The sequence below is a fragment of the Mugil cephalus genome, chromosome 11 (genome assembly GCF_022458985.1).
Source record: "Mugil cephalus isolate CIBA_MC_2020 chromosome 11, CIBA_Mcephalus_1.1, whole genome shotgun sequence".
In the NCBI taxonomy this organism is placed as follows: Eukaryota; Metazoa; Chordata; class Actinopteri; order Mugiliformes; family Mugilidae; genus Mugil; species Mugil cephalus.
This window is the reverse complement of record NC_061780.1, coordinates 4,406,368-4,430,518: the sequence shown is the minus strand read 5'-3', so window position 1 is coordinate 4,430,518 and position 24,151 is coordinate 4,406,368. Positions and strand designations below refer to the sequence as shown.

The following is a 24,151-nucleotide window of genomic DNA, read 5'->3' as shown; positions in this document are numbered from 1 at the left end:
GGAGCACTTTAAGGAGTTCTTGCTGATTTTAACTTCAAAAGCTCAAATTCAGAATTAATTTCGGATGTTAATCCGTGATTACACCACAATATGTGACCATGCTCCAGGACACAGTGGAGGCAGTTCAGGACTCAGACTGATGTTAGAACGTAAGCTTGTCCAGCTTGCCTAATGTTTCACAGCTTTTAAAGCTTTTTTCAGGAACGAAAGCTTGATTGCTGCTGCATGTCATGTTTATCTAATAAGTGACTTCACTGGAACACCTCCTATTTCACACTTCATCTCAAAGTAAGTGAAGTGAGAAGTTGTACACACAGGTGTCTTTATTTATTGGCTAGCTCCACCTGTTAATGTGTGCACACTGTATATGTTCATACTTTTGTGTTTATCTTCAGTCTCCAATAACTCCTGTTATACATTGACAGATGGGATGAGATGAAATCTAATATTATTTGCTCATTGAGAAGCACTGTGTGCATATGTAACCTTGAGGTGGTTATTGAGTGCGTCATTGAGCTATATAGTGAATTGGGCGTTGTCCATTCATCCTGAGACCAACAACGTGTGTTCATGAATACTGTATGTGAATGTGCCAGCAACTACCACCAGTGGCCCACAGGGTATACTTGAGTGGACGTAATGTCACATAGTGCTTGGAGTAACAAGGCTGCCATATGTCTCTCTTGAATAAATACTTTATGTCATTTGACAACAGAATAAAACAAATCAGTGGTAATTGATAAGGGCAGCTTTGCCTGCATTATATATGTTTATTGTTTATAAAAGTGTATGTTTGGGGTGCCACGGAGGAGTTTAGTGAGTTTTCTGATGCATGTAAATGCTCTCTGTTGTTGGTAATATGTGGGTATATTGCAAGTAATTGATCTACTATCCCAAGAGAGGAATATATCTGCCTATGGCGTGATAGGATTTCACCTAGTTCAAATATTAATCAGTATGTTTCATGAATTATAAAGCCTTTAGTTCCACTTACCTGATGCTAGTGCAGTGACTTTTCCTTATTTTGCCTGCATTTGTTTTGGAAAAATGCCTAAAACAAATCCTGCATGCAAAGCTGAACTGTGTCAACTAAGTGTCACCAAAGGTGACTTGTGTTTGCAGTTTAGATTTACGCACTAGGAAGAGTACTTAAGTTTTATAAGCGATAAAAACAAATGAGCCCTCAAAACGTGTGTTTAATTTGTTATTTACAGTTGCACTTGATCACAGATCAATATTAATCAAGTGGAGGACCTACAGGACTGAAAAATAAAAGGTGAAAACTGCTCAGAGCATTGAATGTTTACTTGAGGCTATAAATGCGAGTCAGTCCCCATAGACCTTTATTTTAAAATATCTTGTAGAGCATAATATTTACCACCTACTACATACATCAACACCTAATTTCCCCTTTCTACAGGTGTGATATCTGCATGTTTCGCTAAGCTTCAATACCACAACATTAAAACGACTGACAGGTGAAGTAAATATCACTGAAAGACCACCTGGTGAGAATTCAATGTTCTGCTGGGAAACATGTACCAAACCATCTAGACCAGACCAGACACCCCCAACCCCATAGTAATGACACTCCTTGATGGCAGCAGCCATCCCCAGCAGGATGCAGCCTGACACAGACATACATGAAAAACAGCACAAGGTGTTGACCTGTCCTCAAAATTCACTAGATCCCAAACTGATCAAGTATCTGTGGGATGATCCACAGAGGACCCTCCCCTCAGCCCACAGGACCCAAAGGCCCCCACTATACCATAATAATAATGTTATGCCTGACCATTGTATATCAATGCTATAAATCCATCCACAGTTTGAAGCCCACACAGATGTAGGATTTGCTTATGAATATTATACAGAAAGGTGTTCACATTAATTAAATTGCATTTGATATTCTTTATTGTCAACAAATCCCAGAGAGAGATCAAAACCAATTATGTGTAATACTGTTTTTCAAGACAGTATGACTTCCCTAGCATCTATGTGGTCCTCAGCCCAAAACCCATTTATTTCTACTTAAGACACAAATCCCCATGAATAACATGAATATACAGTATATTTTTAAGGCAGGTAAGGCATTTTGGAGGCATTTTCAGTTGCATACTTATAGCATTTACATTACCAGAATGGTGTGTGGGTGGGTGCCATATTTATCATAATGAAGAAATATGTCACGCAGTGCAACACTGTGCCTGGTTGGGTTAATAGGTCTTGGCCGGCAACTTTGTCTGCGGCACAGAAGAATAAACTCTGCCTGGCTGCAGTTATAACAGCGGTTAACACCTGTTTTATTTCAGTTTTAATGAGCTTTTTAGATAATGAGAAAAATATGAGGTAACGCCAGATGCATCCTTTATGAACAGTGTGCATCGTGAAAAAACAAAACAAAATCACTTTGTCTCCTCCTCTTTGGCAGTAAAATGTTTTCACCTGGAAGTGAAGGTCTTCTTCTTGATCTGGGAGGACAGTTGCATACTGTGAGACATCTGGGACGACTGCTCCTCTTGCTCCCGCCGCGTGACCATCCTGGTTTCCATGGTAACACCTCAACCAGCACCTGCAGGGGGGTGCGGGGTGGGGGGGCGGGAAGAAAGGAGTGGGTTATGAAGAAGTGTGTGAGAGGCACTGTGTTAAACAATCAATGGGAGACACTAAAGATGCTGAAAACTGCATTGGCAGTCCTACACGTTTATTTTCAAGCTCGTCAGAGATGCAAATATGTTCCATATCATCTGGGTACAGAATTGTAAATCCATCAACCGGCTCATCCAAGGAGATTTGTAACTGAGCCCAAAGTGCTAAGTGTATCCACAATGTTATCTCCACCATTTAAAAGGATACCAGTCTCCTTTATGTAGGCCTGAAGTGGTTTGGAGCTAGCGACAAAAGTGCACCTGACAGAGCCATTAATACCATAATGTTTCTGCATCAATATCTGCCAAAATTACATCCAGAACCCCCCCAAAAAGGAAAACTGTGCATTAAACTCTCTTCCTCTTGACTTCCATTTTGAAAAGAGGCACTGTAAGTGGTTTCAATCCAAAATGTCATTCATGCACTTGTTCAAAGAGACAAAAAATGTCTGCAATCCAATAGTCAACACATTAAAACAGAGTAAATATGTAGCTTTAAAAAAGTTTGCCAATTTTCTCAAGTAATTGTTCATTGGGCTGCTATGAATTTGTGGCCAAACTTAATCAATGGAGTTATTGTTGATTAATGTTTGCTTCATCTCTAAATGTAACTACATCATTTACTTTCATGTGAGCTTTGTGAACAGAAGTCTTTTGTTTTCCCAAAGTGAAACCCTTCAAGTCATAGTGTTGTTTTTTTCCATTGTCCAGTGTCCGGTGTGGTTTTGAGTGTTGCTGCGTGGAAAGGCTTTTTTACAGTCTCACGTTAAATGAATCACCCCTTTGTCGGCCACTAAGCCACTAATAATTCATCAATTGAAGTCCACCGTGCTTCTGCCCACACCATGCCCATCATTAATCATGTGGCTGCTCTGGGGAAGTGAATGCAGAATGCGCCCAACAAACAGAATCAGGTCGTGGCTGAGTGATGGCTTCATTCACCCAGTCCCAGTAGCAACCACCTGTGTTAGCAGCATAAACAGGCGTAATGTGTTATTTCTTCTCATCTCCTTCCATTACATTGAGGAAAGGGGTGCTGAGTTAGGTATGAAGCCAGTGTGCTACCAGGCTGGTTAATTCCCCTGTTGCTTTTTTCCTGTAGCTCAGTGTTGTGTAGAGGGAGAGGTTTGTTTGAACACTCCTAATGACAGGTTGACCTCTGGCACATTAAAATTGATCAATCTCTACGGGTATGCCTGGGTCTAAGGCCCCTAGAGGGAAAGGAGCAAAAACAAAGAGGTGTTTCTATAGCACAGTGTGGTTTTTAGTCTCCAGGGTGAAAATAAAGCTCAGTTTCCAGGTCCTATGGTAATGCCACAGAAGTAAAAAGTGGCAAATAATTTACCGTTCCAGTCGCTGCATTGTCTGAACATGACATGAGATTCCTTTATGCTAACCCTGTAGAGTAATTAAAAGCCACATCCACTGAGGCCGTCAAAAGCGAAGATTAAGAAGTCCAGCTAGCTGGAGAATCAAGCAAAGACTCTCAAGAGAAACAACAAGAGATAAGACACCTCTCTGATGATGTTAGATCAGACTAACAATTGTCAGTATGCAGATGTGTAGAGGTTCAGTTTGTGCTTTTTACCCATGCTTGATATCATGTACCCTGATATCCCAGTAAACTCTGTAAAGTGATGAATGAAAAACAACCTGCCTGCTATTTGTAGTTGAAGGACAAGTAAATAGAAATCCCACTCACACTTTCTTGTCCTGGGTGTCAAAGATCTGTAGGACGGATATATCCCACTTCCTTTTCTGTCTCTCTCTCCCTGAAGATGAAGTTGTCCAGTCTTGGTATTACCTCTCACTTTCTGTCTACTTCACATTCTCCTCTGTGTGTGTCTGTCTTGATGAAGCGTTGAGGGTGACCCTAAACACAAAGTGTCCTTCAGTGCCAAGTATGTGGACAACACAATGCTGTCTCATTCTTAAGTTGGTAAATATAGACCAATGACACATCCCCTGTAAACACACACATTCAACTGTACACCACACTCGGTCTTTAAACAGTGTCCACCACACACACCTATTATTGCCATCAGCAAGATCGATTTAGAGACATTTCTGTGGACAAGCAGCAAAGCAATGACACGATAGCTGCCTGTGCAAAAAGGCCTGAGCAGCTGATGGAAACAGCTGGGAGGGCCACAGGAGAACAATTGACCGTGGTACAGCGTCAAAATGCCAATAAAAGAAGTATCAATTTACTTTGTCTCTCTCAGCGCTGTCACACCTGGTACAAATGTAGAAATTAAAGGCTGGAAAATGACAAGCTGGAGTAAAAGAGGGAAGATCCAGAGACAATGGGGGAGAGAGAGAAGGAAGGGGCATCGTAATGAAAAAGAAAGGGGAAGGACAAAGTCAGCTTTGAAATAGACTGAGATTTAAACCATCTGCTTCCTCCTCAATAAAACTCCGACCTTTGACTCTGTTTGTAAAAGAAAGGCGTTTGAAATGGCAGAGGCAGCACCTGAGACTTCCCACCCCATTCTTCTTGGGATTAGACTGAAGTATCAACAGCTGCTGAAAGGTTTGCCATGTGGGTTGTTAGAGAAACCCCTGGCGTCTCAAGACTGAATCATGTCTGTGGTCCTCTCTTGACGAGGACGTTCTCTCACGGCCCCCTTAAGGAGGAAATGTAATCCCTTTTTATCATCCTAACACAATCCTTAACTGTAATCCTCTGTTGTTAATGCTGGTTACCACATGCGAGCACAAGTTGGTGAACATCATAAAAACATAATTGTCCCTGTCGTGAGCGCTTATACTTGTGAGCTGGTGTTGCATAGTCTGTTTAATTTGGAACTGGTCTTTGCACCATCCTCTTTTTCGCATTCTCCTTGTTGTTGCTTCACATCTTGATTAGTTTCTCTAGTTTGTTCGCTTTTGACTTATTAAACATTGTCCTGTGCTCATTAGAACTGTGTCTTTGTTGTTGCGGTGTGATTTTCTCTGAAAATTTTATTCCATTTATCTGTAAACAGACGTTTTATTATTATTATCTGTGTTGTCATGGTTGCATGGTTTGTGTATGCATGTTTTTGAATGTCCAGTGGCGATTTGACTGACAGGGACTAAATAGTCCACAGGCTCTGCAAGGGAAGACAGTATCATTCAAGGCCACAGCAGCATTGTATGGAAGGATGGGGTGTTATTTAAAGCTCTTAGTGGCCACACCTGCCTCTGGAATATCAGCACACAATACGAGCTCGGGTTGCCAAGCCTTCCCCCATCATCATACGTTAGCCGTGACTATTAAACTAAGAATAACTGCTGGGACAAAGCAGCTGTGGCTCATCTTTATAAAATCCTTTTTCTTTTGAAGAATCTTTAGGTTTTGGTTCACTTTGGTTCACTCTTTCTTCTCCATCTTTTAATTTCCCAACGCAAAGGGGAATGGACTGGAGTGTCGTGTTTTCTTGAAACCTCTGAGAGGAAGGAATGAGTTGGTACTTTTACCCAGAAGTTGCTGAAGTACTGCCATGCATAAAGACTCGACAAGTGCAGCTTCAGTCAGTTTAGCGGCTGATTTATTTAGACCACTTATGCAAATCAATTTGTTTGCGCGCTCCCTGAGCACCTGAAGCAGAAAATGTGTAATGGATTTGTAGACGCACCAGGTGAAACATGTATGGCAGGCCCAGAAGGAATAAATATTTGCCGCAACTTTGGAATGACTTATCGTGTTTTTATTAATCATTAATGCTCATTTACAATTCAGGCTCGCTCTGTGCTTTTACTTACATAAATTATGAATAAAAGCCAGACTCAGTGGGACTGTGCGGCAAGCATTCATCCCTGGTTGGATCTACTCACATTTAATCGGCACCTCACAGATGCAGAGGAACTCGTAGCCTGAAAACATTGGATGCTGAGAGGAGGCAGCCACTGATGCCACATTCATGTGACGTTGCAGCACACAAATGACAGAAGTGGAGGATGACGGGGCGTATGTAACGTATCCAAAATATTAAATTATACATTTAAAGCACAACCACACTTTATTGTATTGGTTTGAACATAATTCTGTATTTAACTTTAAATAGGTTGTGACGATCTCCCTGCAGAGGAAATCCACACATACGTCTTGTAAAGACTCGGAGGTCAGTGTTGCTGTGTTTTCTCCTCAGTTTGCTGCTCATGTTTGCAGTAATCTGAGTGTGACTGGAGCCAGAGGCGAGAGCATAAAACGATACCAGACATTATTATTATTGTTGTCGACATGGCAAGTATTGCATAATTTCACATAAATATTTTTGGTAAGTATTAAAGAATTGCTTCCTTTTTAATCTGGAAAGACTTGTAATTTCTGTTTCATACATCATCTGACATTTGAGATTTGTTTTGTGCTATTGGGCATAAAATCATACATCTCTCTTCATTCATTTTAGTGTTTCTGTACTACATTCTATCTGGGAATTGTTTTGGTTCAAAGATAATATAACCAAACATTCTTTTCATCTTTACATCTCACCTACTGGTGCCCAGAATAGACCGTAATGGACAGCACGGTCTCCAGGATGATCAGTCATTTCCCCGGTCGGCCTTGACAGCTGTTTCTATGCCTTTTTATAATCAAGAGCCCATTAAGAGATCATTAGAATGCAAGCGAGGAAAGGGAGGGGGCGAAGTGATTGCATCCAATTACACGGCGGACTTCAACTCATCAAGTGATTTCGGCCTGGCAGAGAGGTAGCTGCCTTTTCATTCAAGTTGGCAGCAAAAAAGTCTGCTTGTTGTGATTCACTTATGTCAAAGCAAACAAGTGCAGTGACGTTTATGTGTTGCATGCTCCTTAAATTTACCGTTCCTATCATCACTCGGAAACAGGTATAAGATGTCCTTTTCTGTTTATGTATTGGATTTCATTTTGTAAGCGATATCACTTCAGTCATATGACAAAAAGGTTGCTAAATGAAGTTTTTATTAGAGCCGGTGCCACTTTCTGAATAGTCACCCGCATCCTATATTTGTTTAGAGACTGAAAAGTCGTGCAGATGCTGTGCTACTGACTGCATAAGTGGCAAGCCAATTACAAAAGCTTTTAGTATGGTTGATAAACGACAGGGATGTAATCTTCCTTCATAGGCTCTTGACGGATGAAGGACAGGCAGGAATTGGGTCTCTTGCTCGATATTGATGCCTCCAAGTTAGCGTTAGCTGTTCCTTTCAAGCATCAATGTTACTAATAAGTGGTAGTGCAAACTGGTGGTCTGTGATGGTACAAACATGGCAACAAAAACACAATTTATCTTTTTGGAGCAAACACATGTATCTGCATAAATATTCTTACAGGTTGCAAGCATTTATACTTTACACAAACTAAGCTCGTCATTTAGTCACATTTGTATAAATGTGTTTAAATTGAATTTGGTTATAAATGGCAGTTCTGCTTATTTCAAAGAGTCTTCTTTGTTGATTTGAAAAAAAATCTAAAACTGTTTAGTTCAAATGAAAATTACTTAATTTACTGAACAATCCTAGGGTATTCTATCATGCGTTTTAATCATAATTGCTCAAAGAACAGCATGTACACTCATGAACATGAACAACATGACAAGAATTCGTATTTTGTGCTGGTGGATCATAGCCAGGTTGTAAGCAGAGTTTCAAAATGCGAAAAGACAAAACAAAAATAGAGAGTAGGCAATTTATTAAAGATGACGTTTAAATTCAAACATCAAATGCATTTAAATATAACAGTTGATGAGAAATGTAAGACCATAGCCTTAGTCTGTACAAAAATCTGCCTTTAATGCCATTTTCTGCCGTTCAGGCGTTCACACTGTCATGACCTCCTGAAGACAAAGGCAAAAAAGGCTTTCTTTCTGTGAATGAGGCCCTAAAGAACAAAAACCTTGGACTTCCCAAGCATGAGACATTCAAAGGTGGAGGAACTTCCTGTTGTTGTTTTTTACAGTTTTGTTTTTTGAAGCGTTAGTTATGACCTGTTATGATCCACTAACTGGAAATGGGAATTCTTGTCACCCATTTTAGTTCAACATTTTAGTTCAACATTTATTAAATATTGTTTATTATTAAAATATTATTTTCCATTTTTTTTTATTGTTATTACTAACGTTGCATAATATGCCTGAGCCTGACTCTTTACTGATTAGCAGCCCATACTAGCTGCATACAATGTCTGACAGCCATACGTTTACTTTCTGTTATCACACAGGTGTTAATAAGGGCTAATATGACTCTGGCATAAAGCAAATTTATGGGGATATCCGTCTTGGAGATTAGAGCACAGAATAATTAGGAGTGTGGCAATCATACATTTTAATAGCCCTAGTTTGGTCTCGTTCACCTTATCAGAAAAGATAAATATAGAACAACAGATGGCTGCAGCTGAGATAGGGAGGTGCTGCGTTAGTTTTATGACTTAGATACCGAAACTTATCCTCACCAAGTTCTCTTCAAACATTTCGCCTTTTCTCTAATTTTTGTCCTTTGTTCCATCTCTTCTCACTGGAGCATAATTTATCATATTCTCCGTGAGCATTTAAGGCAATCATAACTGTGCATACCCCAAAATAGGCTTCTGAAATGCTCCTTTGGAATTTAAACCTCAAGGGAAGTCATTAAATGTTAATGAGAATCTCTACCAATGCACTTTACCCAGAGGATTCAGTGGCATGAATCAAGTTTAAAGGTCACAATAAAGCCTGTTCATTTTTATTTATTCTGAGGGGAGAGAAGAAAAATAATGAATGTATGTGAGTGGTGTTCTGGCACTGACTGAAATGAGCGTTAAAGGGTTGTACCTATAGTTGTCTCCCATGTGCCGTCAGCACTAGAAAAGACTCAAGTGGCCAACACTCTCAATCCATCAATATATTAATTGACCCAGGGCAGCAACACGTCCTCAGAAGACATTGAAGTTCCATTTCTGTGGCACTGGATTCATCCAAACTACGATTCCCTGTTTGGAGCTCCGTCATGTTTGCAGTAGTCGAGTGGTTTTGCCCTACAATCTAACGTTCGATCTTCTCTGGGAGTTGTAAGAGTTGTAAGAGAAGAAAGGCGGCCTTCTATCAAACAGAAAGAATACAACCTGTCAACTGCTGCTAGCCAACCAAAGACCATTTCTTTGAGCTATAACTATGCCCAACAGGAGGGTGGAGGAAAGAAGCATGATGAAAACCTCGACAACATGCCCTTGTTGTTCCAGAGTGATTGGCTACAACTTAAAATCCCTTTATTTTGTTTCATTTTCTGTGTTGTTTTTTTCTACTTCCTTCTTTTGAAAGCAGTTGTCTCACATGTAGTTTTGACTAGATCTCACCCAATTCCATTGTCTCTCAACCTCTGACACACTCCTGCCCCTGGGCCATCTCACATACTTTTTCATTTTTATTGTTGGTGTTTTTTTGTTTGTTTTGTTTTTTGACAGTTCCAGCTTTCCGCTCATGTTAAATGACCCTTTACAATTCCTATTTTTTCCGTCTGCTCATGTGTCAAATCTAGTCTCACTTCAAGCACGGAGCTGACTCATATGTTGAGGGCAGCACCCGTGAATCGATCTCAAATAGCAGAACTCAAGCGCCGAGATGCTTAGGGTGGGATGAAAAGAAGGTCATGGAAAGCCCAAGGGCTTTGAAATGTACCTTGAAAAATACTTGGTTAATATTTGTTTTCCCAGATAATTTAGTATCAGCCCTGGAAGACCTGAAATTATCTTTGGTATGGCTCAGGTTTGGCTTAAATGGGGAAAGTTAAAAGTCGGCAAGGTTAGTTCTTTGTACTTTTTCATGTAGCTGTTGGGATGTTTTGTCCCTGTGTTTGGTGTGTTCAGTGGCCTTGGACAGAAGTAATTTCTTTCAGGCAACCTGGTCATAAATCTAGGCTTTTGACATCTTCATAATGTAAGTTCTACATTGATACTGTATCTCAGGATGTATTGATTCTGTTGTGTGGTCATTTTTCATGGTGTAGGTTTGTAGCATTTAGCCACTATCCGTCTAAGCGTCCTGTGTGTCCGCTAAGTCCATAAAGTGTGTGGCCATTACCTGTAAAACACTGTGACTCTTTAACGTGAGTCACACTGGATTTGTTACTTCTTTCATTGTTACCTCTATTTAGGGCAGACTTTTACTGTAAAATATGCCATCAACTGATCAGGTAGCAGCTGAATAACCAAGCTCACAATGGGTACTGAACCTGAGATCCAGGCAAGGTTTGCATAACTCTTTGGAACATAACCAGATATGCAGATAGCTACACCTTTTCTCTCCTTATATTGGAAAGTTACTGGGAGGATCACTTCCTTTCCCTCTCTTCTCCCCCTCACCAGTTTCTCAGAAATGCAAGGACATTTTAAATAAAGCACCTCCAGGATGCCAGGGACAACCCCTGAGTACAAAAGAATTTCTTGTGTGTACTTTCAAACCTTTTTGCTTTTTTTTTTTACTTTTAAAAAAAAAAAAAAAAAAATCACAAAATTGGCAGAGCATAATCTGAAGGGCCAGTTCACATGAAATGATTTTTTTTCTTTTCTTAAAATGCTCTTTCTGGCCATTTATTCATTCATCTCAATGTTCAGTCTGTTGCTGAATGACTGTCTACTGCGCTCATTTGCACCATTAAACATTTAAACTGGTTCAGTTTCGATTTGCAGAGTAATCCAAGCAGCCAAAACTACAAAAACAAAGCTATTTTGTCCTCTTGACTGGCCTTGAATGAAAACATACACTACTTAGCAACAGGCTTTGGACTTGTACTTTGATTCCTTGCACAGTCCACCTTATCGGTTTATTATCCCACACAGTGAATGTGTACAGCTCTAATGGTGTTACCCAGGTGCAGGTTTATAGCCGGGGTTTACATGTCATCCAGGCGCTAAATCACCTGATTTAAATGACATAGGATTGTTTTTACTGGGCAGCAACATGGAGAGTCTCAGTCAAGTACAGAAGTCAGAGTTCAAACCACACAACACAAAACGGCGCTATTGCTTCACAGCTGCAGCAGAGACGGGTTTTTAAGATCGATCTCCAACTTTCACGTTTCACTAATGCAATATCACAACTGGTTTAATGTCTTATCTCAGAAAACAACTCAACCTTTCCAGCATGAACTTCCCAACATAAACACACAGAAGAAATCCACAAGCTGTAAATACAGAATGAAGAAAGCATTCACGAGTGCATTCATTTCTCAGATAAAGACGTTCAGTCCATCTGTGGCTCGCTGTACAAGGTGTCTATAACTGACCCACGTCACCGCTGACATTATTGCTTTACGGCTGTGTATAAAAGATTAGGCACAAGCTGTTAAGAGCTAGCTGTTATCAGTGTGGTTTCAATTGTACAATGACCCCAGCTTCTAATATATTTAACGCAAAGCATTTACCTTGGCTGAAAGAACAGCAAACATTGAGAACAAAATGAGTTTGTGAACTGTGAGTGAGAAAAGAAATAAACATTTGCTTTTTCATGTACAGATGCAATCATTCAACGAATGGCACACGACATTGATAATACTGACACATATAGATGAGCACAGAAGTAGGAACACAATCTTTTGTAGGCAGATGTTCAGTCATTGTCCGTAGATGTTCCTCAAACAGAATGTGGTGATAGGTGTTGGACTTTGTCTGCAGCTTTTTTCAGTCACAATGCAATCAGGTGTGTTTCCATATCTAATCTTTCGGGTTGACTATCCACATTGTAACTTAAAAGTGACCAGACTGGATTTGTGTATTCAGCGAGTGTAATAAGTTACAACAATTTGTTGTCATAGCGATGACACATAAATGCACGTGCTGCCAATGTGTGGCAAAGGTTATGGGCACTTTGCTGTAACGTGCTTTTACTTAAAATGGCAGCTGCTATGTTTTCTCTATGAGCCACTTAGGCACAAATGATAAAAACATGGCGCATGGAGGTTAAATTCAACATTTAAACATCCCCTAAAACACAAAGCTCCCGCTTGTAAAAGTGTGATTATTTTGTCAAAAGGCCTGACACCGTAAACAGAGATGTTACAAAGTGGTGGTTCATTCTCATTTTTTTACATGTTTTACAACTGTGGATTCATAAATACAAACATAAGAAATCTAACATATCACATCTAGGACTGAAATGTACTTTAAGGTGCTGAAGTGGTTGCAAAATGTGGCTCAGAATACTCTTTTACTATGCCTCTTTTCAAAGGTAGTTTCACTGAGTTGCAGGTGGTGCGGGGAGAGATAGCAAAGCCATCTGTCTACCTGAGTTCTATCTGTCACTCCCCTTGTTTAAGTAAAATGGCACCAAGGTTACCAGTATTTAAGGACCAAAATGGGACATTTCTATTTTTGGATCTGAAACATTAAGTGGAAAACTGTTCTTGAATGTGTAATGTCCAGACTCCGAGAAGAATCTTTCCTCTTCTCCTCTGCCTTCATCTTCCTCACCTTCCTCGTCCGTTTTGTGCACATCAGTCCAGTTTGTCCTCCTGTAATTACAGCTGTCTATGAGTGCGTGTCCACAATGAACGGGAGGCATCCAGTTTTGTTTGTAACCTGATTCAGACGTCGATTCACTTGAAGTGGTGCTGTGCTGAAAATCAGGAACTAGTTTAGACGGAAAGTAATGTGTGTTGCAGTACGGGGGGGTCGGTGTGTTTATAATGCTACCATCACACCCAGAGTCTGACCCGTCGCAACTGTCTAATCTCTGTAAGGATGCCAAACACAGCCTGTCAGTAGAGAACATGACGTCAGATAAAAGGGGTCTTGTTTCTGGGTTCACTGGTGATTTGCCGTCATCGGTGCAGCTCTGCAACTGCAACGTGAGAAAAGGCAATGTGAGTTCTCCGTGGCGGTTCCGCTCCGTTTTCAGCAGAAGTGGCTCGTCTGGCTTGCTCTCATAAGCATCGAAATCAGGCAGTGTTCCAATCAGCTTTCCACCTTTCACCCAGGAGGAAAAGGGTCCGTTTGAAGAAAAGAGTTGATGACTGGTTTGTCCATCTTCAGCGGGACCCTGCTTAACACTTTCATCCTCTTCAGTTGAGACGTGGACAACCACTTCGCCGTAAACGTCAGAGGACTGCCCACTCGTGTCGTTGTGATTGAAACCTGTACCACGCGTACTTGTGTCTACAGAGGAGCCAGTGCTGCTGTCCCATGTGTGGCCGGGCGGCGTTTCCTGGGGGGAGTATCCTCCAGGCCTAACTGTGGGAACAGTTGGCCTCTGCAAGATTGTGGCATAAACAGTTTTCTCCATGTGAGTGCAGAGCTCTGCTTTGGACATGATGCAGAGGTTATCTCCAGGATGCAGCACTTTATGGGTTACAAAACGTTCATCCTGTTTTGAAGACAATAAAGACACGTTTTATAATGCGACCACATATGAGTACACGTGCTGACTTTTCCTAAGAGATTTTCTGACGTGTTGCCACGCTAATACAATAACCTGATACATACATAAGATAACTCTTTAAAACCCTATAAATGATTGAACTTGTTTTTTTTTCTTTCGACAGTTTCAGTGTCTGTAATTACTGTCTCACTACGACTAAGTGAACATGTTTACAGTAATTAAAGACTTGAGTTTCCTGCAAGGCAACACTTCCTTGTTGCAACGCAGCCACACGAAACGACACAGAGGAAGGATTGGTCTTACCAGGGCTTGTGGCTTGCTCTTCGGTTTCCCACCCTTCACATATTTGCATATACACACAACCGATACAAGGACAAAGGCTGCCACGGCAGCACCACTCATGAGAGCCCATCGCAACAGCACCCTAGGATCGTCTGAAGGAGAAGAGAGTTGGTGTCAGAGACGAGTCGAGGGGAAAAAAACACAACTGTAAAATCAGGCACCCTCAAGGCCTTGAAAACAGTAAACTATAAAAAAAATCCCCACTGTGACTCGCTGAGACATGTACTCAGGGAGTAGCACTTGTAGCGCACCTATGACGTAAGGCCATTAACATTCCTTCATGCGGCACTTGTATTTAGGTACTTTCCAGATTGAGATATATGTTCCTGAAGCGGTGTTTAAGTCTAGCTAAAAGTGTGTTCCAGAGGATATACAAAGAGCTAAGGTGAGAAAAACATTGCCTTTGCAAACAGACAATATAATCTAATCTCTAGTCTCATCAGTTTGACAACAATAAGACAGAGGGAGAGACGTCACTACCAAACATATGAGAACATTCTTCATGGAAAGGCTCTTTGTTTCTTTTAAGACTTAATAATAACAATATTATTTTTAGAGGTGTGGATGTACAGTGTGGTTGCTGTGGCCAACGCCATCATTCTCAGAATCTGACAGTGACAGTTTCATGCAGATGCCTGTGTCTACACACACACACACACACACACACACATATTAATTAAACTTGGCTAAATCTTGATTTATCACTTTTTTATACATAGTTTCCAGGTTTTTTTTTTTTTTTTTTTTTCATGAGAGCAGCTGGGTCCTTAAAAGCTTCTTGGGAAATTGCTGAGTGCCATACTGTCTGCTCAAATGAAAACGAAGTGTTTTTTTCTTTTAAATATATATATTATAACGTACATCTGCCACTTACAGTCAGGTTATTAAAAGTGGAGCTCCGCAGTTGTTGCATTAAACAGAAAGAGACTGACGTGGGTAAAATGTATGAACACACGTGCATGAACAAATGAATCCTTCCTGCATCAAATCTGTATGTCATCATTTTGCTCACCTTTCAGCGTGACGCAGAACGGGCTATTCTCACTCTTTGGGCGACCCCGTTCAGTGGACAGCATGTAGACCACTTCGCCGCAGTACTCTGCGTCGTTGTTCTTGAAGTTGATGACGAAGTGGCCAGTTGTGCTTTCAATCTCCTGGAGACACAGTGGGTCATGATGATGATCACAGAAAATTTTCAGATCAATAAGAACAAACTAAACAAAATAAAACAAAACCAAACAGGAGCACAGTAAAGTCTTTTTTTTTATCATATGAATAAAGTTAAGACCCATGTTATGCTTGTTTTGAACCTATAGACTTTAGAGAACATTCATAAGTTATGGTCTTGCTCTTATATAGTGCTTTTCTACCTACTCAAAGTTACTCAAAGCACTTTTACAGTTAGAGACACATCCACCCATTCGCTCACACAAGCACACACACATTCACACACCAGCGCCAGTTGCACTGGGAGCAACTGGGGTTTAGTGTCTTGCTCAAGGACACTTCGTCATATGGCACACTCGGGGGATCGACCTGCTAACCCTTTGGTTCATGGACAACCAGTCTACCTATCGAGCCATAGACGCCCAAAAGTTAAATGAAGCAACACCTGGTTTATCTTGTCATAAATGCGATGCCTTGCTTTTTTTAAATACTGCATGTTAGGAGAATGTGTGCAGTATATTATATTATTTAAATCCAGCCTCACCTGGGCAGCCCACTTTGGTTGTGTGAGTGTCAAGATATAAATAGGTATAGTTTGGGCGGACGCATTTTTGCTGCCAATAATGATATCCTTGATGGAGACTCCGTCTGGTCCCAAAGGCAGGGTGACGTTAACATGCAGGGACGATGGTGTTGTGTATACAGACAAATTGGCTCCACCGAGAACAGCTATGAGGAGAAAAAAAAGACGAAGGAGTGAGTATTTCACAGAATATGTATGGAAACAAAGAAATCTTTGAGCGAGTGTGGAGATTCTTACTGTCAGCCAGAGGTCTAAACGTGGTGGTGCGGCCGATTGACTGCCCGTTAACAGACACCTTAGCTTGGTAGTAAACATCGTGAACTGATGGGGTTTCCGCAGTCAGGTCGCAGAACAGACCAGTGATGTTCTGGCACTCCTTTTTTACCTGGAACGACTGGTCTTTGGCATCACTGTAACGAGTGGAGAACAGTGTAATCAGGCTGTGGTAGTGTATTCCTGCAGGTTTACTGACACCATATTTAAGCCAAAATCTGATACCCTTCATGTATTTTAACTTCCTAAATATATCTTACACTGTGCTCTTCACTTTTTGCAAATGTAAATACTATTAATCAGACAAATATGACATTAAATTCTGAAAACCATGAAAATCATTCAGGCAAATGGTCTGTGCTCTGAATGGCTACAGTGGAATTAGCCACTCAAATATGTTCCTGACTACATAAAATCACCCATCCTCATTTCGACGCTGTCTTTTTGAGGCAGACGAATGACAGCATTCTGTTTTAATGAGGTGCCCATATTGAGTCAGCCGATTTGATCCAGGTAGCCACTACAGCAATTCCAGGTGACAGTTGGTTCCAGGAGAAAAGTCAATAGGATATACTGTAGCTTGCACTTGACATTTGTCTGGGAGACTCTGTTGCGAGTAATTAGACTATATGACATTTCCACTTTGCCGAGACTGTTGTAGAGTTAAAAGAAGAGAAAATATATTTCTGAAAGCCATGAAAGCACACTACATGCTCCTCACCGAGTGGAGGTGGATGTCCCTGGGATCAGGGCCTATAGATTGTCTTTGGTGTTACTCGTAAGCTACTGGCAGCTGAGCTGAATCCAAACAACAGCGTGGAATACTTTAACAGCAGCACACTAGTTTTTGGGGAAGTGTATTTTCTGAAGCACAAGGCTTTTCTCTTCACATGTGTAGGGGAAAAGTAAAAGAAAGGAGAAAGACCCCATGGCAGCAATATGCAATTTATAGAGCCTGTTTTGTGTGTGTGCGTGCCTGTGTGTGTGTGTGTGAATAATGTACAAGAAGCAAGATCTGTCAAAATCCATCTCTCGATATTGTCTGAGTTTGCCTGTGGCATGCACACAGACTGTAGATTTAATCAACCTTTACCCAACCTAACTGCATACTGATGAATATTTAGCACAGTAGTGTAATGTACTGTAGTTTAAAATAACTAATGCATTACAGTGTTTGTGCTCTCCGCATTGAATGAACATGTTTTCCTAAATTACAGTGCTGTTTATTCAGAGGATCTCATCATCCTTTGGTGAACAATGAAACTGTAAAGCAATAATGTTGTATATATGACCAATTCCATATGGATATTTGTCTTTTCAGAGGATGTACCTTATAGCATACACCTTCTGTAGACACCTATAAACCATATGCTGTCCATGGCTGTGGTAATAATTTACAAAGTCTCGTTAAAAGCGTATGGAATCTGGCGGCATTAGTCCATGTGCTAACCTACTGTTTACACTGCACCGTTTTTTTTTTTACATGTCTTACAATCATCTTTCATCTATCATCCCAGTCTTACCTCCAGTACTCAACGCTATAGAGCACACTTTGGTTAGGAAACACAGGCTCTACTGCATTCCAGCGGAGTACATTACGAAAGTTCCTGGAGTCAAACCTCACATTTCCAATGCCAGTGGAAAGACATTCTGTGGAAAAAAGAGACACCTTTTAAATCCAAAAATTAAAAATATATATATGTATTTTTAAAAAATAACATTTGTTGTTTCTTGTACAAGGGCCCAAGACCCTTCGTTACTTGGGTAGGTTGAGCCACACAGTTCCTTCAAACCTGAAATCATGAGAGCTGCACAGTGGCTTGACTCTTTCACTATAGCTGCTAAGGCAGCAGTGAAACTGCGCACACACTAGATCTTGGACCGCAGGGAGATTATTTCAGATGGACTTTGTTTCTGCCGGTGGCTGAAACTCAAAACTGCGCTTTGTTCCTTAACTTTGTGCGTGACATATTTGATACAAGGAAACAATTACCATATCTGAGACAGGGATAAAGATACAGAATACCATCCTTTATTATAAGCAGCATAGTCCTCAGTATTTCATAGCCTAAGAAGTGAATCAGTTTTGATGATTTCAAGCTTTACACTCAGAGCTAGGGGTTTACAGACCCACAGTATATTATTACAGTTTTTATGTTTAAGCCCATGTAATTTATTGAAAACGTGACACAGAACAATTGAATCAAAATGATGAGTTTTATAAGCTGTACAGTGATGTAGTAAACGTTAAATCAGCCTAATATAAAGCTAAAAGTCTTTTAGTCCATTGGTCCCTCCCGTTTAAAATGACCAAAGTCCTCATCGTGTTCTGGACTCACTGTCATTTCAACAAGACGGATTGATTCTACTTGGACGTTATTGCTTCGGTGTTATCATTTATTACGCGTATTAGGAGCACTCATTTAAATCAACATCTGTAAGTCAAATCAAAGACCCAAATTAGCACTCCGCTGTACTCACCATAGAAGAACAGGAATAGGATTATAACATTCACAGACCACATGTTCATCTGGTGTGTGGGTCACAAGGTGTACTCCGTGTGCCTGGTTTTCAATTCTGAAGAGATGGATACCCGGCACAAAAGCGAAACAACACACAGACAAAGAAAAAACAACGATAGCTAAAACCTCAGAAATCCTCCCAAACAAAACCTGGGTTGATCTGAATGGAGCTGTAATATATTAAATCAGGTTTCAGTGCGTTTTCCTTTCTCCAGTCCTCAACCATCTCTGATGTGTCCTGAGAAAGGAGTGGCTTTGCTCAGGTGTGCAGGTGTACTTTGGCATACAGTATGTTATCACTAAGTTCCTGTTTTTCTGCTTGGTTTATGTTCCGCCCATTTGTACTCCTTTTCCAGAATCTGAACTTCCCTTTTTTCCTCCCTCTTTCTCCCTCATTGGCCCTGAATCTGTCTCTCTGTCGCTCTTGTCTTTCAGGTTTTTACCATTTACCGGTTATGAATGGTTTGAGACTGGAAAGTGAAAGAGTACAGTCATGCTCACTGAATGTCTTAAGGTGTGGGTACCTGATTGTCAGAACGCGGTGTACATTCTGACGTAGACATTGTTATGACAGCGTAATGAACAAACAAACAACTTGAGTGAAGAATCAACAGGCATACAAATTATTTCACCATTCTTGTAATTACAGTACTAATGAGAAAATATCCACAACAGGGTGGAAGTTCCTTTCTGTTTTGTCCTGATGCGAGTACCTGTCTTGGAGTTTATCAGAAGATGATTTCTAGAGCTATACAGTTGGCTCATCCTTTACAGCAAAAGTTTGATAACAGTTGAAAATCTAGTTAACTGTCTATTGTCATCAGTCATTATAACACGTTAGGGAAATGGTGTATACAACCCAGGTGGTGTTAAAGGTATATAAAAGCTCTGTAAAAAGTCTTAGTGTTATTCTCCTCATACAACACTGCACAAAAAAGTCTGTGTCAAAACGGCAGCTGTGAATGCACCCAGGTTCAGTGCCACAACACTGGATGGTTGAATGTGAAAAACATGTTTCAACCATCCTAAAAGGTTTTAAAAGGAGGAATTTCCAATATGTCTGCCACACAAGGGAGACAGAAACGTGTGTCAAGCACGGTGTCAAGGCAGAGCTCTAGCATGGGAACGCCTGCTGTTAATGTAATATTACGTGTAAAGGCTGTTGTTACATTACTAATGAGAAATGATTCAGCATCTCTACAGACATTTTATTTCATTTTTTAAAAATTTATAAATCTGGTTTATCTGCGTTACAAGGTTAGCTGATGTTCCGTAGCAAAGATTGGCTGATTGTTGAAAATCCAGTTTATTGTCCTTGGATGGTCAGTCAGTTTAAACACTTACATGTGCTCAATATAAATGGGAAAAACGGGAAAAAGCAATGTAAGAAATGCATATAAATTAATGTAACATGGGTTCCATTACAGTGCTTACGTGCTTAAACACAACACCGTGAAGTGTACATTCTTAACATTAAGCCTTTTGCACCTCACTGTGAACTAAGTGGTAGCCCAAAAATGTCAAAAAAGGCAGATGGAATTTCCATTGCGTCTTACAAACAACTTTTATTTGCCCGAGCAGGAAATATGCAGGTCATTAACAATAGATCAACAATAATTTTGTTTTGTTTGGCTCAGTGTCCAAATAGCTTCTAGCATTGGAGCAGCTACTGTGAATGGAATGCTGCTGTTATTAATATAATATTTGATATGCACCTGTGTCAGCAACTCCCACAGCCACATGAGAAATATCTATTATGTGAACAGATGGACCTTTTTCTTTTTTTTAAAAAAAAGGGGGAACTGATTAATTTGTTAATGCAGTGACAGTTTGTGAGATTTGAACTCCTAAAAAGTAGTAAGATCTATGTAAATACCCTACATGGCTTGCCAAAAAAATATCTAATGTGTATTTCTGTAGATGAGCAGTGGCTTATATACAGTATAGCTGTCAACAAAAATGTACATTTTATTAAATAAAGATATGAAATTAATCATGTGTTTGAAATAAATATGCACTTCCCAACATGATAAGCATAGCGACATCTTTGAATGACTGTTGATCCCAAAGACTGTATGAGTCTTTACTGGCTCAAAACAAATAAGGGCTAACCTGAATCAAATCCACCAAAACAAGAGCTCGGACTCTCCATGCTTTAATTCAATTACATTTTGCAGTGGATGGTAAGTGAGGGTGGCAGTTTGCTCATAAATTATGTATGTGTTCTGTTCATTTGTAAAATCGGGAGCCGTTGATGTTGGTGATTGGGAAATTTAGCCCAAACTGGCCTTTTCTGTAGGCATTACCCGTTCCTCTGAACGATTCTCCACGAAATAAAACACTTTTCTACATTAAAGTCTCCTTAAAAATTCAACACATGAGGCGGTGTGAGAGGTTGGTGAGCCTGAAGGCTAATTCTGATTCTTTGCCTCTTGTATGTCTTTTACTTAAGACTTTCCCCTGTGTTCTACACATTTAGACCTAAACAACATTTGTGGCTTTGTTGCAGACTTTAAGGTCAGTGCTAGCAGCTTGAAGGAAAGCAACAAAAGCGCTTTGATGCCCCTCATTATTAATATGATTTGATTCCAGTACATCTGAAATACAGACTCCCCATAATTTCCCCTGGACAGTGAGATAATTTAATCAGATTCAAAGAATTAAGAATAGAGAAAGATACGATCAACATCATGGCTGGCAGACTGAAAGTCTTGAAAACATAGCGATTACTGAACAGAGTGTGAACCAGAGCAGACAAGACAATCTACTCACTAATCTCACTGAAATACATATTAATTTACGTCTCATCCAATTACTGCCCGTCCTGATCTTGTGTGTACACAATCTGTATATTATCAGGTGTCATCTGTTTTCAGCAGGTTATGGTCAGTGACACCTTATTATAGACAACAACATCCTGGCAGTGATTTGCTTTGATGGCTGATTTTAATAAGGTAGTTGTTTGACTACTCTCCTGTAACCAGAGTCATTACAATGTGCCACCTGGCTGCAAAATGATAAAGCTGAGTGATCACTCTAGCTCTCTTTTGATAGGGAAGGTAAGTAATATACTGTCCTGCCGAACACAATTAAAAAGAGTTGTCTTTTCAAAGGTAGTGAATGCATCTTCTGCATTTTCTGCATTTTCTGCATTTAAGCAAGATCGTTTATGGAAGCCGCCAAGGTGGGTATGGGTTTCAACTCATTAAACTGTAGTTATGATTTGAAGGCAGCCTGGCTTCTCACAATGACTTCTCAGTCATCAGAGCTCCTCAGTTCTATTTTTAAGCTCAAGCAGCAACTCAATAATCGATGGAATATGTCTTCAGTTTGAATTGTTTCCAGTGTAGTAACTTGTTCACTCGCTACACTTCACGTTATTTTTGTTGTGTAAGAGCCTTCCCTTTTTGGCTTGTCGCCAAATTAATTCATAGTGGAGGCATCCCTGAGAGGAGGAAAGGCTTTGAAGTTGTTGGACGCACTTAGGAGACGTGTGCTTCTGTAGGCTCTTGCACTTCAAGAACATCATCAATGAATCATCCTTTGCGCTGTCACAGCATATCGAATGTATCTTGTATCCTGTTTGAGTCACAAAGAGTGAGCAAAACCTTTGATCTTATTCAGTAAACACAGGTTGGATCAGATAGATTTGGGCTGTGGATCCAGTCTCGGGGTGAGAAGTCATGTAATTGATTTTTGTCTGAAATCTGGGGCATCAGAAACACTCTAGATTTGTCAAATTTCTTGTCCCGGATTTCTGTGGCCGTACTAAATGTTACTGGTTAAACAGCCAGTTGAGCAAAGGCAGAATGGTCATATTAGACCATCAACCCAGGGCTTTGATTGTTTAGCTTGTTTGCTAACATTAGCTAGTACTGCTAAATGTGGATTAGTTTACGAGTGATGGGTTACAAGTAAGGCAGAGGACATGGATCTTTATGACAGGGACAAAGGGAATGCATGCTATCTTAGACTATCTTTATTAGCTTTTATGGTCCAACCAGCCTTTGATGCTGGTTTGGTGTTCCCTGGCCTTCATTTTTATTAACACTCGACTAGAAAACACAGACATGTAAGCTAAAGAGATAAAGATAAAAGAGTTTACTAAGAGAAAAACAATTTCCAGTCAACTTTTAACAACAATGCTGCTTTTCTAGATGTTTCTTAATGTATTGAAGATGTTTTTAAGCTATATATTCAATGAAAGTTCACTAATATCATTATTAGTAATATTTTGTGGTTAGAGTATCTAGTGTATTAATTATATATCACATCCTTACTCATCTACTTATTTAACACTTCTATCAAAGAAGTCTCTATATTTGCAAGAGAGACCAAAGTGACCTAAATTGCCATGATAAGTTAAGTGTCAAACTCTGGGTCTGCGCGATGAAGCCCATGCGGAAGTGCAAAGCTTTGCAATGCAAAAGCTGCAGTTCATCGAGTGGCCACTTGAGGCTGGCTCCAAAAGGGAGCAAATCCCCATAGACCCCCATGTTAAAAAGACCAACTTTACAGCAATATTTATATCTTATATATATCTCTCACTTTACACTGTTTACAGCCTGGTACAAAAAAAAAATGGTTTTGGTCTCAATGGTTATTAAATTATTCCTGACAACTGTATGGGGGTGAATTTTTTTCTAACTCATTCATTTATTCTTTATTGAGGTTTAAAATTCGACATAATTAAGGGCATTCCTGCTTTGACTGACTGTCTGAACCTCCAGTCTGCTTTATCACCGCCCCAAAATCAAACCCATACCCATATTTGGAGCATCCGAGTGTAGGTGGAGTAAAGCTCATCCAACATGGTGACCGTGGGCTCTGCCCACTTTGGGCTTCACTTTACAAGGTTTAGAGTCCAATGGATGACGTAACGATGGGTTTGTTCACAGCATACACAGTCAGTGGTTGTTACATAAGAAAACTCATCAATTATTTACCACAATCACATCACAATAAAGTTGGGCTTGACAGATGAAAGACAATTATATATCTTCTTCTCCTGCTGCCTTCCAGCCTTATGACAGAAGAAACATTTCACTGCCACTGTTTCACCCTGACTGCTACCTTTACCCACATTACTGAAAACGTCGAGGGAAACAGATCAAAGCTCACAGGAAACAGTGCGCACTTTGACAGATGAGCTTTACTTCAGAGCAATGAGGCACAGATGTGTCCTGTGCAGTGTTTAAGGGGAGTCTTTGCTGAGAGGTGGGTTGCAAACAGATGAGCAGATAAACAGACGAGCAAACAGACGAGCTACACCGTGTACAGACCAGCACAATGAGAACAAGATAA

General features: G+C 40.2%; 2 protein-coding genes across 2 annotated transcripts in view; both read right to left on the bottom strand.

Annotated features, from left to right (window-relative positions):
* myom3 (myomesin 3) overlaps positions 1 to 5,091 on the bottom strand; it is a 51,271-nt gene extending 46,180 nt beyond the window's left edge. The window contains exons 1-2 of the mRNA XM_047598939.1: positions 4,351 to 5,091; positions 2,446 to 2,572 (exon numbers count right to left, since the gene is read on the bottom strand). Coding sequence (XP_047454895.1) covers positions 2,446 to 2,552 — 107 coding nt within the window. The 5' untranslated portion in view covers positions 2,553 to 2,572; positions 4,351 to 5,091. The remainder of the gene's footprint in view (positions 1 to 2,445; positions 2,573 to 4,350) is intronic.
* Positions 5,092 to 11,673: 6,582 nt separating this feature from the next.
* Positions 11,674 to 19,132, bottom strand: ifnlr1 (interferon lambda receptor 1). Its single transcript, XM_047597591.1, has 7 exons — positions 18,807 to 19,132; positions 17,849 to 17,975; positions 16,290 to 16,462; positions 16,014 to 16,198; positions 15,315 to 15,456; positions 14,264 to 14,394; positions 11,674 to 13,945 (listed from the first exon to the last, which is right to left on the bottom strand). The coding sequence occupies exons 1-7, from the start codon at positions 18,853 to 18,855 to the stop codon at positions 12,926 to 12,928; spliced, it is 1,827 nt and encodes a 608-aa protein (XP_047453547.1). The 5' UTR covers positions 18,856 to 19,132; the 3' UTR covers positions 11,674 to 12,925.
* Positions 19,133 to 24,151: the final 5,019 nt, after the last annotated feature.